Source organism: Dysidea avara, chromosome 2 (genome assembly GCF_963678975.1).
Source record: "Dysidea avara chromosome 2, odDysAvar1.4, whole genome shotgun sequence".
NCBI classification, from domain to species: Eukaryota; Metazoa; Porifera; class Demospongiae; order Dictyoceratida; family Dysideidae; genus Dysidea; species Dysidea avara.
In genome coordinates, this window is record NC_089273.1 from 33,613,807 (window position 1) to 33,633,191 (window position 19,385).

The 19,385-nt window shown below is 38.5% G+C and overlaps 2 protein-coding genes across 2 annotated transcripts in view; one reads left to right on the forward strand and one right to left on the reverse strand.

Moving 5' to 3' along the window:
- Positions 1-7,375, reverse strand: LOC136247117 (AP-2 complex subunit sigma). The gene is made up of 4 exons (XM_066038743.1): positions 7,219-7,375; positions 7,000-7,149; positions 363-476; positions 1-227 (listed from the first exon to the last, which is right to left on the reverse strand). Exons 1-4 carry the CDS (start codon positions 7,219-7,221, stop codon positions 66-68), a joined length of 429 nt encoding a protein of 142 aa, XP_065894815.1. The 5' UTR covers positions 7,222-7,375; the 3' UTR covers positions 1-65.
- LOC136247116 (NACHT, LRR and PYD domains-containing protein 3-like) overlaps positions 7,291-19,385 on the forward strand; it is a 21,741-nt gene continuing 9,646 nt past the window's right edge. The window contains exons 1-2 of the mRNA XM_066038742.1: positions 7,291-7,441; positions 16,662-17,011. Coding sequence (XP_065894814.1) covers positions 16,675-17,011 — 337 coding nt within the window. The 5' untranslated portion in view covers positions 7,291-7,441; positions 16,662-16,674. The remainder of the gene's footprint in view (positions 7,442-16,661; positions 17,012-19,385) is intronic.

Below are 19,385 nucleotides of genomic sequence, written 5' to 3' on the forward strand. Positions count from 1 at the left end.
AACAAACAAACAAACAACAATCATGAAAATATACATATTAAATAACATTTATTGTATGCTAGAGGTTAATCAAGTGTGTTGAGATATTGGAGTTGTTGGAGCACTTTTGATTGGCTAGTCTCACGAATTTCTCCTGCCAAGAACATCTCGTCCACAACAGAATAGACCTTGTAGAAGTTGAATACCAAGTCTAGTTCACAAACATTATGGAAGAACTCATTCAACACCTGTTGGTAGAGGATACATGTAAGTAGTGTAATGAAATTAAATATTTACATGTATATACAATACCAAAGCACACTACAATACACATACACGCACGCACACACGCACGCACTCACACCACACTATACCAAATGCACCTCTACAAAGTTATGGATGGCCTCCAGATAAGCAAGGTTGTTATCCTCCACATCCACACAGATACAGAAGTACAGACCGGCATATCGTCGGTAGACTATTTTGAAGTTACGAAACTACACACAACAAAATACACACAGTTCTGATACACATACAGAGTAATCAACCCAATACACAAGAGGCCTTGAGGAATAATAACACATAATCGAGGTTTTCCATACTAAATGTTATAACACTACTTGACATCCGTTGGAGTTGAAGGTAAAGATTACTACTATTCTTAAAGGCTCAGTATAGACTGAAAGATATTTGCTAGGTTAGCTGCTTGTATAGGATATACATGTAACTGTGTCAAAAAGGGGGTTACTATTCAGTGGTCTGGACTACTGGACTGACATATTTTTGGATGTTAGTGGTTGGATTTATTGAGTCTCGCCAGTAAATGGTCATTTGAGAACCTGCAACCCACTTCTAAACACTGAATACAGGCAATAAAATATCCAAGAACTGTCTTTTAAACAATTTTGGCTGTACAGCCTCGATGCAGCACTTACTTCTCATCCTGTAATGCTGCAAGAATGTGACAGTGATGTTACCAGATATCTTGCCAGTTCATGAAGATATCCTTTGAGCAAGCTCAGTGAGGGAGCTACAGCATGCAGTTTCATGAGGTCAGCGGTTTAATGACTAGACATTTTTCAGCATGGGCACTTATCGTTAAGCCCGAGCTAAAATAGAGATCTGGCTACGTGAGATTACAAAGTGTAGAACGTTCTTAGCACAATGCACCTGCCTTGAAATGCACATACTGTATTTGACTGGTTAATAGCTGCGGCTCGTATAATAGCTGCTTCATGCTCTCAGATAAGAGCCGTGGCTTGTATCTGAATGTATTGATACAAGTGTTGTTATGACACATTGGAAACCGGGCAAAAGAAGCCGGTTTTTGAGAGAAGTTAAAATGATAGTATTGAAGGGTTTTTGAGAGAAGTTAAAATGATAGTATTGAAGAATGATTAAACAAGGTCAGTCACTCCTGAATCCATATAAACACTGCAGGCTGCTGCAGCACAATCCATTAGTAACCGTCCTCGGATAGTAGCTGTAGGGCTTTCCTTGCTGAAAGTTATAGCACCTGTGGCTATTAACCAGTCAAATACGGTATCCACAGACGTCCCATTTCTGGGATAACTTTGTAGACCATTATTACATAAACTGGTTTTAACTGAATAAGTGGGTTGAATGAGCTGTTTCAAATACATTGAAATGCTAATCATGGCCGGAGAAGACAACCGGCTGTCTTTTTGGTAGGAGTACATGTATGTACAAGGATACTAAATGCATGTACAATCAACCAGAGACTACTGATCAGACAGCAAATGGCATATAGACTGCTACAACACTTGTTTATATCTCTTTGCTGCAATATTTGTTACTAGCATCGGTACCTGCCCTATGTGCAGGACCATTAACATTCCATATTAACCACAATAACAATCAATACTTTGGGAATGAGGCATTAAAAATCATGTCTTAATGTGTAGCATTCATGGTGGTGTTGTTTTAAATTTCTTTACATAAACCTTATTCCATCATGCAAGCCTTATTGTATAAGGAAAAATAGGAGCTTTAAGTTTGATTAGGGATGCTTACACACTGACTAATGGATATTTATCACTACTTCAGTCTATGTCGTGGGATTAAATGTCCACTAGTATCACTGCAGGTGTAGACCTCCATTGTTTCCTTACTTTTTTTCTATGACTAAACTTTTTTGTAACACTATTATGACTGGTGAACCAAGGCTTATCACATCAAAAGAAAGGATAGTGCCAGAATAAATGCATGCATCAGCTATCAATCACTGACTCAAAGTGTGAAATGGCCTTTATGCTTTGTTTTGGCTATGTTTAGCCTGTTACACAGTGTACAAACAAAGAGCAGTAGGAGAAGCACCTCTGCAATCACCACGGAACATACGGACGATTAGTGTACCTGAGCGCCTCAACTATCAATTACTGAAGTGGCCTAGGAAGTGGCCATTACGTTTTGCTTCAGGTATTTCAAAACACACACACATATCTGTATCTGCTGCTTATTTCATCGTGGTGCCAATCCGATACCGATAAAAAAACAAAAAAAAACACACAGCTGATATATGGGTTTTCCAATAACTGATCTGATTATCAGTGCAACACTAGCATTTTGATACAAGTATTATTCTTGTAGCACAGTAGGGATGTCCACTTCTATTGTTTTACAGTATTTGGACATTACGACTATGTACTACTCTGATCCAGCTTGTTTCAGTATTTTTTATGCAGCACTATACACTGTCCCTACTCTAATTTAAAATCCCCATTTTTTCTTATACTTGCTTGTGAAGTTTTTTGCAAGCTCATGACCACTAAATAGCCTGCTTTTCACAAACCATTCACAATATTTTAAAAGAGTTAATCACAGCACTATTATACTAGATTATGACTCCTACAATAACAACTGATCAGTGGGCGTGGCTCTACATAAGCCTGCAGACAATAATGGAAATGGATTCGTGCATACCTACAGACTGATGAATGGGTGTGGCTACCATATGTCTAGACAGTTATTTACATAAGTGGGCATGGCTCACGAAAGAAGCAGGGCTACGCTATGACATGTAGTAACATGTCCACATTTAACTTAGCACATGTCTACAGACAGTAATTTATGTAAGTGGGCGTGACTCAGGGCTACGCTATGATGTGTAGTGACACATCCACATTTAATTTAGCAGGTGGGGTCACACCAGAATAATCTGTAAAGCGGGACCTGGGTGACCTGACTCGGTTTAATATTGTTACTAAATAAATTACCGTATTTGACCGGTTAATAGCCGCGGCTTGCATAATATCCACCCCCAGAGAGTAGCTGCTCTACAGCCTAGAATTATTGTCATAAGAGCCATGGCTTGTATCTGAAATACTATTGCAAGTGTTGAATAGACATGTTTGAAGCAGAAACCAGGCAAAGGAGTTGTTTTAAGCCAAGAAATATCGTTTTTGAGAGAAGTTAAAATGAATAACAGTATTGACAGATGGCTAAACAAGGTCAGACACTTGTAAATCCACCGGCTGCTGCCACATAAGCTCATAGTAGCTGCCCTCGGACAGTAGCCACCTTCACATAGTAGCCGCAGGGTTTTGCTTACTGAAAGTTAGGCTATTAACTGGTCAAATACAGTATATTTATTGACTTACTTACACATTGCTATATAGTTCACCACGAGTTGCTCTCACTGATCGATATCAACAGCGAGTCATGTACGCGTGTGTTCAAATAGTTTGGTGCAACTGGTGACCACGTGTATTCAATAGTTTGATGCAATATAGACTGATAGATGGAAGCCGTACTGTAGTCTATTAACACTCAGCAGTAGAACCTTGACTGATGGCCATGGTAAAGAAGGATAAAAGGTAAGACAATAGCACAAGTATTGTATGTTTATCAATATACCAAAGGTTTTTTCTTAAGCGAGCTAGAAACGTTTCTGCAAAAGAGTTAGGGCTGTAGCTGTAGCCAGTTTTTCGCTATGCTTGACTGAAGGCATCAGGCAGGCAGTAGAAAATTCCATTGACCAATTAAAAAAAAATCTGTAGCAACTTGACGGAAACATTTTGGGTTGATCTGAAGACACTTTTGGGCTTGGTTTTACCTGCCATGTTGTTGTTTGGAAAAATCGTGGCAGGTTTTTGGATTATATTATATCACGGATTGCTCCCACACCTTTGATGTCCCTACTACACAGTACTATTGTACCATATGATATAGTTACTAAGTGAATATCGGTACAGGTTGATTGATACGGCCCTATTTTGGTTTATGGTATGCTCTGCTGGAAACCAAACGATTAGGCTTGTAGAGACAGCTGGTTGATTTATGCTGTGCTCTTATTGCTGTTCTCCAGGCTCACCACTAATGAGTATTTATTTTTATTGTTTGATTGGCAAGCTTTGTGACAGTAAAACAGTAACCACGTGTGGTTTACGCATGGTGCTTTTAGACAAGGAAGATGACTACTGTTTCCCAGCCTTGTTAGCTAAACTAGTATATTAAAAGTTATTAATATAAAAATAAAGTAAGGATTCAAGTGATGAAACTAGTGAAACAAGAGATGAGTGATGGTATTACGGCATAGCTTGGTGGGAAAATCCCTACATTGCATATTATAACAATCATTTTGTTCAATTACAAAGTAGGGATTTTCCCACCGAGCTATGCCATAATATCATCATTCATCTCTTGTTTCACTACTTTTTATCGCTTGAATCCCTACTTCATTATAATTTACTAGTTTGTTCGGTTTTTTTGTTATAGCATACAGTTATACACATGTGACTGTTCTATTATGGTGACTGTTGTATTACAGTATCTTGAGTCAACTAGGGGTGTGCCAATAATTCACATTTTTGTTGTGCTAGCATGATAAATTACAGCTATATAGGCCATCACGCAGGCAGGTAGTCAGTCAGTAGAAAATTCCATTGAATAAAAAAAAAATAATAATGTGACAATCTACTGGAAGCCTTTAGGGTTGTACTGAAGGCACTTTATACCTGCCAACGTACCAGGATGGTATTGTGAGGCTGGTTTTTGAGTGATACTTTTGGCCAGAATGATCCAAACTTCCATGATCATACTGTATGTTAATGATGTGAACATGCAGATTAACTAAACAGCAGAACTGCATGTAAGCTAAACTCAAATAATAAATTTATAAACACATGTGTAAACTATGAGGTGCTTGTTGTTCACACAGGCATGGTCAACAAAGAGAATGAAATCCTCTCGCTCACAGGGTCCTGGTTACTGGATAAACGTATCCCTCGCAAAATATTTTGTGGGAGTTACATAACCATGGAAAATGTCTCGTCTATCATTAAGAAGGAATGAAAGAAGACTAACTGTGTCAATGGGGACAGATACATGCTGCCTTTTAAAGACATGGCATGGTGGCCATGTGTTCCTTTACTCACGTTCAATGGGCGTGATAGTGGAAAACTCATAGAAACTAGTGGATCACTCCATGAGTTAATGCTTTAGAACAGTATTAGAAGCAGTATTATACACTCTCAGCTAGTTTGATAGAGACAAAATCATGTTTACAGCTGATATTTAACCTTTTAGTGATTGATAATAATCTTGTGGTTAGCGCTGTGTAAACAAGAACACCTCAACCGAGTTCCTTAGACCATAGGGAGCATTTTGATATATAGTTACTAAGTGAATATCCATACAGGTTGGCTAATACAAGGTATGGTATGCTTCGCCAGGAAAATGACAATTATAGGGTTATAATCAGTATGCAACATGGATTGACTTGAAAATTCAGCAGCATTTGCAATAACTTATCAAGTGTTCAAATAATGTGTACCATAATACGTTTTGCATGTAAAACTCTATTCTAAAGGAATTTTGAAAGTTGTATGCCCAATTTTAATTTACAGACAAAATATACTGTCAGATAGAGTATGGCAATATTTGTGACCGTCTTTGTGAAAACTAAGTTTTGGCGATCCAACAGCTGCTCATGATAAATTTGGTCTACAAAGCAATGGCATTAATTATTGTAACAATGAAAAGTGAAGCTCCGTATAAAAGCTCGGGTCTCTACTCCCTAAAAGTGATTTTGAACCTGGCATTTTGAACAAGGCCAGCAGGCCCAGGAGTACACGAGGCGAAGAGTGATTGTGGACAAAGTGGTACTGAGAGTGTTTATATAATCGTGGGCCGGCCAGGCTCATTACAGGAAATAAACAGCCTGCCATGATTAGTACAGATTGAAGATGGTATACTGACATATGTATGATAATAACTGTTAAATAGACAGGCAGGTTAAAAACACTTATTAGCCCCTATCTCATCAGCATATACATGCACACTCACCTGCACCATTGTTCTAAAGATCAACCATCCAGCACCCAGCAAGTGAACTACAGCACTGTATAATACAGCCTCGAATACAAAGAATATAACACGAAACCCTCAATGCTGTACTAAATACCTGGTACATCTACACATGAATGGCATTAATAAACACTAGTATCTCCAGGGCCACATACTATAGACACTCCCAATAGAACAGACAGAACCAGTTATTTGCAACAACACACAGGCAAGTGCGTTTGGATTCAGTGGAACTGCAATGGTGGAATGGAATAATGAATTAAATACTTTCACCTTATTACAATGACCACTTCCGAACAAAAAACATCTCTTTATACAATGTGCCTTACTGCTGCATGGTTGACCTTGGTCATATATGCCACAGGCCACCTTTTAGATTATAATTCAATGTGTCTAGAGTGTATATGTAACTGCCTTTTCAATTACATGTATCTAACCACCCACAACTTGCGAAAACAGCATCAGCTTGAAATTTGGTCACATACCTAACACACCACTGCTGCTATTTGTAATTTAGCAAAAAACGCAATGAGCTATGATCAGTATTACAAACTTGGAACGTTACACAGGGTGATAAGTTTGCCATATAGATGAATTGGGCTATGCGGAGCAACAATTGACAGTATACAGGTGCATTAATGACTATAAACAAAATAAGTCTAATTATTGCACACCAACTTAAAGTTCACTTACCGCCACAAAGTTGGTGTGCTTGGCATCACGCACGGTTACTATGGAGTGAACTTCTTCTATCAGCTTTTGTTTCTCTTCGTCTTCGAATTCCATGTACCATTTCGCCAGACGCGTTTTTCCCGCGCGATTTTGTATCAGTATGAAGCGAATCTATGGCGCAGTACAATTATGAACACGATTGTGAACACAACAATTGCCAATATCACAAGTGTCACTTACCATTTCTGCTGCCTTTCGATGGTGCTCTTCTTCTAATTACAATAAATATTTTTGATAGCGCTAATAAGTACGTAGGTGGCGACGTCACGGAGAAAAGGAGGCAAGATGCAAGATAGCGGTGCGAGCGTTGCAGTCATACGCTTATATGAAAAGGAAGTTGTGTGTTGAATGACAACAGTGATAGCCAGTTGGTCGGCGACGAAGTTGCCAAGGCGTATAAAAGGTGATTTTTTCCCCCTAATTCACATCATGTGTAGAGTAGAGGCTGGTATTGTGGGACAGGGGGTAATATGGGTCACATAGCTTAAAACCAGTTGAGCAGGTTAAATTCTGCAGATTTAGGAGTAAAGAGATAGTACCTATTCAGATCATCACAGATAGTGATTAGAAGTCAACCACAAAGCTAATTATGGGATGATATAGCTCCTTAAATTTACTACATCATATTGGCATACTGTTGATGATTCTCTTTGTGCCACTCACTATGTAGTTAAGAGTACAAAGATGTAAAGTAGACATATGAAGTCAACTAATCTTTTTCAACTGTCTACAGTGTCCCTGCTACCCTTTACATATGAAATCTACCGTAATTAAATATGAACTATTCAACTTTCAAGCACAGCGTCTCATAATACCCCCATATGTCTCATAATACACACATCTACAGTGTTCCAGAAAAATTATCATACAGACCACCACAAAGCAGGAAATTTTTTGAATTTTTAGGTTAATGTAGTTTATGGGTACACTTTCCCATAGTATTAGTGTGAAATACCAGGGTTACAGTTTTAGGTAACTTCAATGCTTTGAAGTTAAGTGTCTCATAACTACCACCACTACTCTACTGCTAGGGGTAGTCACTTCCATACCGCCAGTTGCGACCGGTTTTGATCGTCGAAATTTTGCATTGATCGCTTGATTTCACTTATATAGCTGATCGTCTACCGTAAAAGCCTAGTAAATCGTCGTGTCGCTAAAGGTTAGCTTTCAAATGTGCTTGATCGTCACATTTGCCGATGTATATTTATCGCTTGATTCACTGTGCAAAAGCCCCTTGATCGCTTGATTGAATCTTGATCCCGGTCATAAGTGTTTCAACAGACAGTATTGAAGTGACTACCCCTTGTACTATAGCTAGCTACCAGTATCCACGTTGCGCTACTGTGTCTGTGCTAGTTGATGCAGTAAGTGATGCGTATAGTGCGTAAATTATTGTTGTGATTGCTTTTTGTAAATTGTGCTTTCTATCTGTAATGCTGGTAAAGCAGATAAAAACAAGCAATGCTACTCCCCACCCAGTTATCGCCCCACCTACCCCAGATGTGGGGATTTGCAAAAGTTAGATGACAAATTCCCCACTTCTGGGGACAATTTTAAAGTTACAACCCCCTACTAATTCATTTAATTTACCCTGGGAATCACTAACAATATGGTTGTTGTGTTCTACAAATGCCCCTACCCTGAATACCCTACAAATCCCCACCCACTGCCTGACCTGGAGTAGGGTACATAAGTTATTTAAACACACCTATGAGGTTTTATCTGACTTGTAACACAACACCCGAGGGTGGTTACAGATCATAAAAACAAATAGGTGTGGCCTGAGGGTGGAGTGTCTACAGATTGTATAAACCAAATGGGTGTGACCCAAGGGTGGAGTTGTTTACAAAAATCAAATGGGTGTGTTATAGAGTATGTTTTCAAATTTGGGACACCACATAATAACGGACTGCATCTAATTCTGGACACTACTACCCATCCGCTGTAGTTACATTGGATATCTATTTGCAGTGTGGGTGGGAGGTGATGCCTAATTGTCTAACTAATAAACATGCATGATGCAGCACTATAGTGTTGACAAGTGTAACTCATTAGGGCTTTAACTCACTATAAAAATTGTTTATTAAATAAGCTAAGGCAATGGTTGTCGTACAGATTGGAGTGAGCTGGTAGACCTAAGAATATTGATTTAGCCATTTGAAGCAAAGAAAACAATAGCTGTGACATTTAGGGGCGGGAGCCTACAGAAAACTTGCAGAATCATAGTCAACCCTGCATGTGATTAGCTAGCTAATGCAGTTATGATTTGTGATTTGATTTTGTAGTAGTTACTAATACGTATGCATTAGGAAATCTTGAAAATGACTTCCAGTGCCGTAACAAACCATTTACCAAAGCTGTGCACTGGAATTTGAGCATTTTGTAGCTGGCTATAGTCCGTGCATTGAAGGTTAGCTACTTGGCACCTTTATGACTGCATTAAAGAAGGAGGGAGGGGCTGACTACTCGTTGCCAACCACAGGGGTGACTACATAGAATGATGTGCGTGGACTGACACGTAGTTAGCTAAAAGGATAACATTTCTTTGCAATGTAGAAGTAATTCTTTTGTTGTCCAGCATATGTATCACTGCTCTGTTAATTGGTGGTCCGGAAGGCCTCAAAAAGTGCAGCTCTCTAATTCACAGTAGCTGCACTATGTTCCTGTAATTTTTAAGCTAGTACAAGTAATGCAAATACTTCAAAGTAATGCAGTTTAAATTGCAGCTAGTAGCCTGGTCCGGCTGATATAACAATGTCCATGTGATGGCGTCTGTTGAATGACCAGTTACTCTAACTTATTTGTGGTATGGGGTGTGTGCAGATCAAAGGCATTTATAGCTAGTTTATTCATTGGGGTGAGCCCCCTATAGCGTCACAGCGTGGGCTGCTATTAATGGCACTTGTCAACAGAGCAATAATGGCACAACCAACTTTATTTTGTGTCTAAGGGGTAATTAACAAAAATACACGCATGCGTACAATAAAGTGATATGATTGGCAACAGTTCACGTCAGTTATAAATATCCTGAGTTAGTATATGTCAGTGTTACATAGGTATAATATTATTGAGCCTTATTACACTAGCGAGTTGCCCACATAAGATTTGTCGTTGACAGTAAAGTATGAACAAATACAAAAGAAATCTTACAAGTTTTGCCCCCACTATCACATGACCAATAACCGACGTGGTTTACCGGCAAAACCATTTGTCATGCCACATTTGCTGTGTACTGATAACTTCGTAGTGAAATGGACAGAGAACAAACACTAAGAAAGAGAAGAGAGCTGTATATCATATAAGCAGGGCCAATAAAATGCCACAACAAGGTGATGAATGAAGAAGAAGGCAAAAGGAAAATGCCAGAAGAAGACACACTCAGCTTGCAGAACACCAAAGGCAAGAAGTTTTCCTACAAACAAGACAAGTCATTTATGTAACATTATGGCTGTTTCATTAACTTATTGTCTCCATAATCATAGTGGCCAAGCAGAAGCCACTGTTGATCAAACATCGCCACAATTTCTAGACCTACAGAAACCATATTGGTGATCCAACTGTTACTGCCAAAATCAGATTTTCATATTGATTTAGACTGCAGCAACTGAGGTGTTCAACATACCTGGAATGATTCCAACTGTCTATTTAAATGATGCAAATTGCTGTACACAATGTCACAACGATACTCACATACCTAATCTATTTTCTGTGCAAATAATATGGACCCTGGTTCAGTACTGCCGAATACAAAGAGCAAGTTCCTTTCATGCTTTTGTATCCTGATGATGCCACTACACAGCACCAACATGTACAATTGAAAATTCCTTTATACAGACGACACTAAACTATGACAGTGACATTGAGCACTTCACCAGTAATTATGTACACCCAACGGCTATGTTCAGGGTGATATAGTTATACTCACTCTACAAATGCATTATTACATATGTACACTACCCTAAAGTACCTCATTTTAGCTATTGATCAGTTCAAAGATTAACAGAAACCATAAGCAGCAGTACCACCACCACAGGAAGTCACAATACTAGGCTATGAATTTGGCCAATACATTAAGCTGATGGATCGCTCTGGAATGAATATCCACAGCTTCAGTTCTGCACTTACTTGTCTGAAGCAGTATAACAGTTGGGATGAATCATATCCACACTCCCTACCAACTAGACCGATGCTGTCAGCATTATGGGACGAGCCTGAATATTGCATTAATTTGGTATAGATATGTTAATACAGTGTATTATTATCATTGGAATTGTATTGTATCTATTGCATAGGAAATAAAGACATTAGAGAGAAAACAATTACACAACACAGACAATAAAGCACCCACAAAATAATAATAATTTGCTACCAAGACTTAAGCTCGGAATACTCTATGTAGCACAGTATCCAATTGCCTTACTTCCATTCTTCATTTAAATTAGCACTATTCATAGGTTGGTAGGTTCAAGTTTCACTACATGAATGGTACAATAAATCAACATGTAATTGTATGACTGCTCATATCATAGCCAAGTTTTTTTAGTCTACTCTCCTGACATGAAGAAGAGAAATGATAGTGTAAGCTCAGTATGCTTGAAGACATGAAGTTAGACTTTGTTGTCAGAAAGATCGGAATCGAATTGGTGTATACACGGAAATTGGTACTTCCAATTTTGCTCAAATCATTCAGATCGGCAGCCGATCTGATACTAGATTGATAAATCTCTAATAAAAACCTTGTTATTTGCCTACTTAAGTGGAGTTTTAATATCTTTTTCGTTGCAACAGACCCAAGGAGTTTAAAACGTCTGATCCATCGAGGATTTCTACTGATTTTGATCTTCAACAGGTGCTGTTTCACTATAAATTGCTACCTATAATCGTTTCATCTACTGGGGTGTAGAATATAACAGTTATAACACGATTACTCGGGATATGACTAAATATATGTACTCTGATTCAAGCGCTGCACACTATCGTGAGTCGTGCATATATTTTAGTCATATCCCTCGTAAGCGTGTTATAACTATAAAGATATATGGCCACACCACAACTGGCACTGGCTCTTGTAACAATACTTACACTGCGTTCATGTTAACACAATGGCATGGTTTGGTTCGACTCGGCTTGGTACGGCCCATTGTAGCTGCTGTTCACACTATGCATTCTCATTCGCTACATTCCCCGATTTGTGTAAGTGACAATTACAATATTAATCATTGTCCATACTAAAATGGAAGTAGCTTTTGTCCTTACGTTGGAATCTTTCATCTTAACAATTCAGTAAGAAACGGCAATGGATAAGCGGTGGCATAGAACTGTATATTCGCCATGTGTCTGGCAAATCGAAGTAACAGCAACCAACATGACAACAAGCGGTTCTGTAACTGTTGCATGGCTTTCTTGTCTAATAGTGCTTCTAGTTTCCTTCTATGAGTATAATTTAATGTGCCTAATGAATAAATTTAAAGCAGAACCTGCCATTGGCTTTCAGTACCTATGTGCTGTAAAACATTAATAATAATAATAATAAATTATTGTACCATACCATGCTGGCCTGTAATAATTGGGTGGGCTGGCTTGGTTCGATTGGGCACGGTACAGATGCTGTTCACCTTGCACATTTACCAAGCTGTGCCGTACCGTTCCTAACCATGTTACTGGGCTAGTGTGGTTAATATTCTGGCACTGAATAAAATCCTATGAGCTTGTTGTAGCAGGTCAAGCAAAAACAATATAATAGACTATACATCAACAGCATGATGATATAGTTGATGTCAGATTGGTACAGTATCGGTGGATTGGTAATAAATTTGTTAGATTGGATTGAAATCGGAATAGATCAGAAATGTGGAATTGATACATTTCTAGTTTCTATTGTTAGTCCCTTTCTTCATTAAGAAAAAGCATTCAAAAAATTTATGGAATTTTAAAAATATTATGTAAGTGTTTCACCCATTGTATTCAGTGTTTTATACTGTAAATGTACTGTAGGCTTGCATGATTGTGTCAGGTTTTTGCAGATCCAGTCACAAATAATCTGCACACATATAGTTTGTAAATGGTAATTGATAGCTTGATGACGTCATCATCAGGTGGGATAGGAGAACACTGTAGGTTGTGTTACAGTGTATATGTTCGCTTCAAATATATATCTAAGGGAAAATGTAGAAAAAACTGGCTGTGACAAGATTTGTGACTGTCTCTGGGAAAACCGGTCTTATCGCCCATTTAAAAGTATCGAGAAATGTCGGCTTTAAATATTCAGAGTATTGTAGCTGGCCAATGGTGGTAGCTACGCATACCAAATTTTCACACGTTTCACAACAATTTCTTATCTTCCTGACAGGGCCGCCCAGAGAAATTAAGGGGCCCAGGGCAAAGAGTTAAAGTGGGGCCCTTCACCCAAGTTGTAAGGTGAAGACCAAAAAAAAAAAAAAAAAAAAAACAAAGGTCACAACCTGCTGGCAATGACAATAACTACCCATCACCAACCATATCTCCTTATCTATAAGCTTGCTACACTGCTCCTCTGAAGAATACTGTGACTGCTCTAATACAGTATTTAGATCTGACTGCTCTATTAGAGTATATCGATCTTTTAAACAGGTATTCAGGGGGCCCTTCATGGGGTCTCCTGGGGCCCCTTCCAGGCTGGGGCCCGGGGCAAAATGCCCCAGTTGCCCCCCCCCCCCTGTGGGCCGCCCTGCTTCCTGATCATCCACTGAAGAAGTAGTCAACAGCTAAGTTTCAGATAGTTTTTAAACCGAGGTTGTCTGTATTAGGCGAGCTCCAGAAGGGTGGGAGGCGGGGGCCCTGGAAAGTGGGAAAGATGGTGTTCAAAAATTGAAAAGAAACGTGTTGGGATGAATTAGGCCAAGTTATGGCCATTCAGGGCTCAGAACTGGCTAAAATGAAAGGAAATTTACAGCACAGGTCATTGTCCAGCACCACAGAGCTGTACAGTGACACACAGCTATCTTCTGGTTGGCCAGGGCTCCATCAAGACCCCAGATCACTTGTACGGCTCACCACTGTGCTTTAAAAAAGCAGCCAGCAAAAGCAGACCGCTTCACTCTGGTCGAATGTGGCAGTGAAACTTGATAGTGCATTCATTAAGCTTTGTGTTTGTGTGAAAAAATCAAACTTTCTGTCTTGGGCAATAAGAACGGTTTTTGTAGATCCAGTCACATTTATGTTCTGTCCTATAAATTCTGTGGATGCTATTTGTTACTTGAAGGAAGATGTGCCAGTGGTACAAGAGAGAAGTGAAGTCTAATATCCATGTATAATTTGCACTGGTTTGCAGTCATTGATATAGATGATAATGATTCCCACTTCGTTATGTGACTAACTTTGCAAAGGTGAAATTATTTTGTCATTTCTTAGTGATTTCATGTATATCAAAAGCATACCAGAGGTTGTTTATCTGTCCAAAATTGACAACTGGGTTTTATGCCAAATTTTATTGTGGATGAAATACTATATAATTAGTTTTTTATAGGCACACTAGGATGCTAGAAGCTTTTCATACTGTAATAATATTGGGATACTGCTCTAAGTGAGTTGGTTTTAGTTGATTTTTTTCTTAATTGGATTAGGACTAAACTATAGAAATAACCGAGGACGTAAAATTCTAGTTCCAGGTTGTGTGGTTCTGGGTGCTGTTGCTGATCCGATCAGATGTGATATCTACTTGGTGTGAAAACGTTTTCACTGTTATTATGGCACTGCTCCGTTGTTAAACTTTCAACAAAGCCCTGTAGAAAAGATCACTGTAAAATTAGGAATTTTAAGTTCGATTAGGGACCATAGGAAAAAAAAGTAGGAAACAAGGGAGGTCACCTACACCTGCAGATATACTAGTGAACATTTAATCCCTAATTCAGTCTATACCCATGACTGAATTAGGAATTAAATGTTCACTAATATATCTGCAGGTATAGGTGACTTTCCTTGTTTCCCTACTTTATTGACTAGTGAACTCGCGCATACCATATCAAAAGAAAGGATGGTGCCAGGGTTAATGTTTTCATTTGTATGTGCTCCCCAGCTATCAATTACTGACTTGAAGGTGAAATGGCTGTTACACTTTGCTTTCAGCTATGTTCAGCTTTGCTTTCAGCAATCAATCCAGTCACTGTGAAGAATACAGATGATTTGTGCACTCCAACCATCAATTACTGACTCGAAAGTGATGGCCATTACGCTTTGCTTTCAGCCCGTCACACAGCATTACAAATGAAGAACAGTGAGAGCCTATGCAATTAATCCAGTCACCACAGATAATATGGATGATTCCCATTTATAAATGTACAGAAGCCGTGCATTGCGCTACCATGTAATGACACCTTGAGTTGTCAGCATAAAACAAAGGAGGACATTGGTAAGTCCATGATGCATGCATTGTATGTACTGCGGTATGCCAAAAGGCACGTCTTGAAATGAAGTAACATTGAAGCGACGTTGAACAGTGAAAAATTCAAGCCCGTAGCCTTAGCCGTTATCAAGTTACCCTTGTTGGAAGGAATCAGGCAGGCAGGCAGTTAGTCAGTAGAATTTTCCACTGAATAAAAATTTTGTAACAATCTATTGGAATCATTTAGGGTCGTACTGAAAGCACTTTTAGGTTTGGTTACAGCTAACCAATACTGCCAAGATACCAGAATGGGGCTGGTTTAGGGTGACTTTTATTGGCCAGAAAAGCCCAAACCTCCATGATCCTAATATACAGTACTACCATACTGTATGATTGTGTAGTTTTAGCTGTTGCTATATCCAGGCCATGATCTTAAGCTGCTGGCTGCTGACTAATAAAAATAAACAGTGATATTCATGTACTTTAATCCTGGACAATGGGTATTATTATTTATTATTATTATTATTATTAGCACTTTACAGTGACCAGCACTGAAGGTCTGACAGCAACATGTGCTGCAGCCTTAGGATTATCTAACCTAATTTCAGGGACTTAGATCTAATGACTTGACTTACTGACTGACTGACTGAAAAGGTGTAACAGAAAAGGGGCCAAAGTAAGGAAAAAAATCCCTCCAACCCCAGGATTCGAACTGCAGGTCACCCAATGTCTAGTCGGGGCCACACTCTATATATACAAGTGTGCTGTTTTTGTAATTTACCCTTATATAGAAGCAACTTAATTGCATCTTGATGTATTTCAATAAGTTCACTCTCATTAAGTTATAGAACATACACTATTTTTATAAAGCTTTCTGACAGTGGCGCAGTCACTACTACAAGACACTCTAGCTACCTGTAACAAGGGTATTTCTTCCTACATTTACAAACGTGATTTCATTTTCATTTGTAGACTTGTTATCAAAACTTTTATCAAACAATAAACTTTTATTTATACATGTGTTATATCTTACGTTGCCGTAGTCCAAGTGACCAGAGTCCCCAAGCATTACCTTGTGCTGTACTCTTCTCTGCCATTTTATTTCACACCATTTATTTCACGAATGCTCATATCATGTGACATGTCAATCTCAGGCTTTACATGCATGTATATACATATACCAAGCACTATAATCCACTATGTAAACATTCTGCACTTTAAATTGTGTTTTTACAATGTGTTATCTTGTGCTATATTACAACAGAATTCTGTCAAAAATGGACTACTTAAAAGTTCTGAAAGACTTTAATGTGAAGCTGGTTACTTCATTACCTATGAAAGATGTTGTGTTTCTCGCAACATTAAACCAAAACGGTCTTTTCTCTGGTGATCTTAAAGCTGAACTGAAAGCGAAGTCAACCGCGCCACAGGCAGCTGACTATTTTTTAGATAATAAAATTGAAAAAGATTTAATTAATGGAAATAACAATTCTTTTCTACAATTGTTATCAGCAATGGAGGAGTATAATTCATCACTGAAGACATTAGTTACAGAAATTAATCAAGTTTTAAGTGCAGCTGCAAGCAAGGCTGAAGAATCTTTAGATGTAGCAAGTGAGTACCCAATTATTTACTTGTCAACATTATTGCTATTGTAGTTAATGTACTGGTTATGTTTGATAGTAGGGCCTATAAACAAACATTGACCAGAAACAACTTCTCATTATACGACAGGCTATTACTATTTAGTGGACTGGACTACTGGACTGGATTCTGACATATTTTTGGTTTTTGCACGTTCTGTGGTTGGATTTACTATTTCTTGCTATTTTAAAGAGAACCTGCAGCCTACATGTTGAATACATACGTGAAAACTGTCTTCATAATTTTGCTACTGCTTGTTACACTATATGTGACCGAAATTTGGAAAACTGTTGATATACGCACAACAGTACTTTTGTAATAAAACGCATTTAAAAACTATGGGTAAAAAATGCAAGCTCCATAAAAAAAATTATGCAAGTTTGTATCGCCTTGCTGGTGGGCGAATTAAGCTGCCAATGGATAAATCCTGGGCATCATCATGTTCGCCTATCCATAAGGAGTACAAAATCTTTGTTTCATCTCCATACACGAAATAATTCCAAAGTTACAGACGTTTGTTTACGTTGCGGTGACGAAAGAATTTACCGACGATCGTTTTTCAATGAATTTTCCTTCCTTCTCGAACAAAAAAGCATGCCTGGGGAAAAAAACTATACCTTGGTGGATGCACAAATTCATGGCAAACACAATGAGCCATGATTCAATTCCGTACGTCGTTGTATCAGTAAGTTATGATGGTTTATGTAAGCACCTGTAGATTCTTTTCTCGATAGCTTCTGTACATGTCAAATTATTTGCTCGTCCAGCTGTTTAGTGCTGTATTTCCAACGCTGCTTAACTTAGGAAGCTGAAACTTGGCTAGTCCATTCCTCTGTCCCTGTAGAAAACAAAGAACAAATAAAATGCATTTTGAAAATTGTGCGGATATCGACGGTTTTCTAAAATTAGGTCACAAATACAGATTTTGACACTGCAGGGAATGCTCAACTAGCAATCAACTTGCCAGTTGACGATGTCCTTAGAAATATACTTAGTGAGGAGCTCTTGTGGCCAGACCTCTATTTAGTACAGGGGCTTATCATATAGCCTAGGGAGGAAATTTTTGCTTTTTTGATTTTTTTGGTGGCCAACAACCAAAATTTTATCCTTGAAAAATTTAGACTTCCATATATTGCATATAAGATCACTTTCAATGCTGCGGAAATTTTATTTTTACATTTCTCAATCTTGAAAATATTTCTCCTCGAAATATTTAGGCTATACAGTATCAATTAGAGATTATAAGCACCTGTGCTGAATAATCAGACCCTCAGCCTGTACTGAAATAGAGGTCTGGCCATGCGAAACTATTAAACTTGCTTCTCAAAGCAAGGCTATCTCTAAGGACATTGTTAACTGGTTGCTGGTTAACTATTGCTGTTGCATTCACTGTAGCACTTACTACACACCTCGACACCAGGGTAAGGAATAAGCCATGAGTGCTGTATAGCAAACAAACTGTAGTTGGTGAAGTATTAAAACTCCACTGCTTGTATTCAGAATTTAGCGGTGAGATATAGGTTCCCTAACTAGCAAGACTCTAAATCTAACCAAAATATGTGCAAAAACCCTAATATGTCAATTCAGTAGTCCAGTCCACTGAATAGTGACGGCCTTCACAGCGCTATTAATAATGGCTAGTAATGGTTATCGGCCTAATGTATTTCGTGGACTGGACTCACAGACTGAGCTGGAAACAGCTTTTAAACAATAGTCCAGACATTATCCATCTCTAGCAATACTGGAGACACCACTATCGAGCTATAACTGCTGATACTACTCTTCCTTACAAGTCAACAAACTAGTGCATGCACTAATTAATTAGAATACACTTACGATACACAAGTACTAGCAGTGATAAAGCATGATAGAGGCTATTGTTGTAGCGTAGATGTTTTCCTTTATTGCTTTGGCACTAGTGTTAGGGTTGTAGAGATGAGTCAGTAATAATTCTTAGCAGGGTAGCTATAGGTGGCACCGCCCAGCGAGGTGATGGGGCTATGCATATTAAACTGGCTCATCACTATAGCCCTAACACTAATGCTAAATACTGGAGCAACAAAGGAAAACATCTAAGCTACAACAATAGCCTTTATCACATGTATCGTAAGTGTATTCTAATTAATTAGTGCGTGCGTTAGTTTGTTGACTTGTAAGGAAGAGCAGTATCAGCAGTTGTAGCTTGATAGTGGTGTCTCCAGTGTTGCAAGAATGTCTGGATTATTGTTTAAAAGCTGTTTCCAACTCAGTGAGTGAGTCCAGTCTGCGAAATTAGGCTTGCGAGATTGTGTTGGGTTTTCGCAGATCTGGTCACATATTCCACTTTGTACAAACATAAGTCATT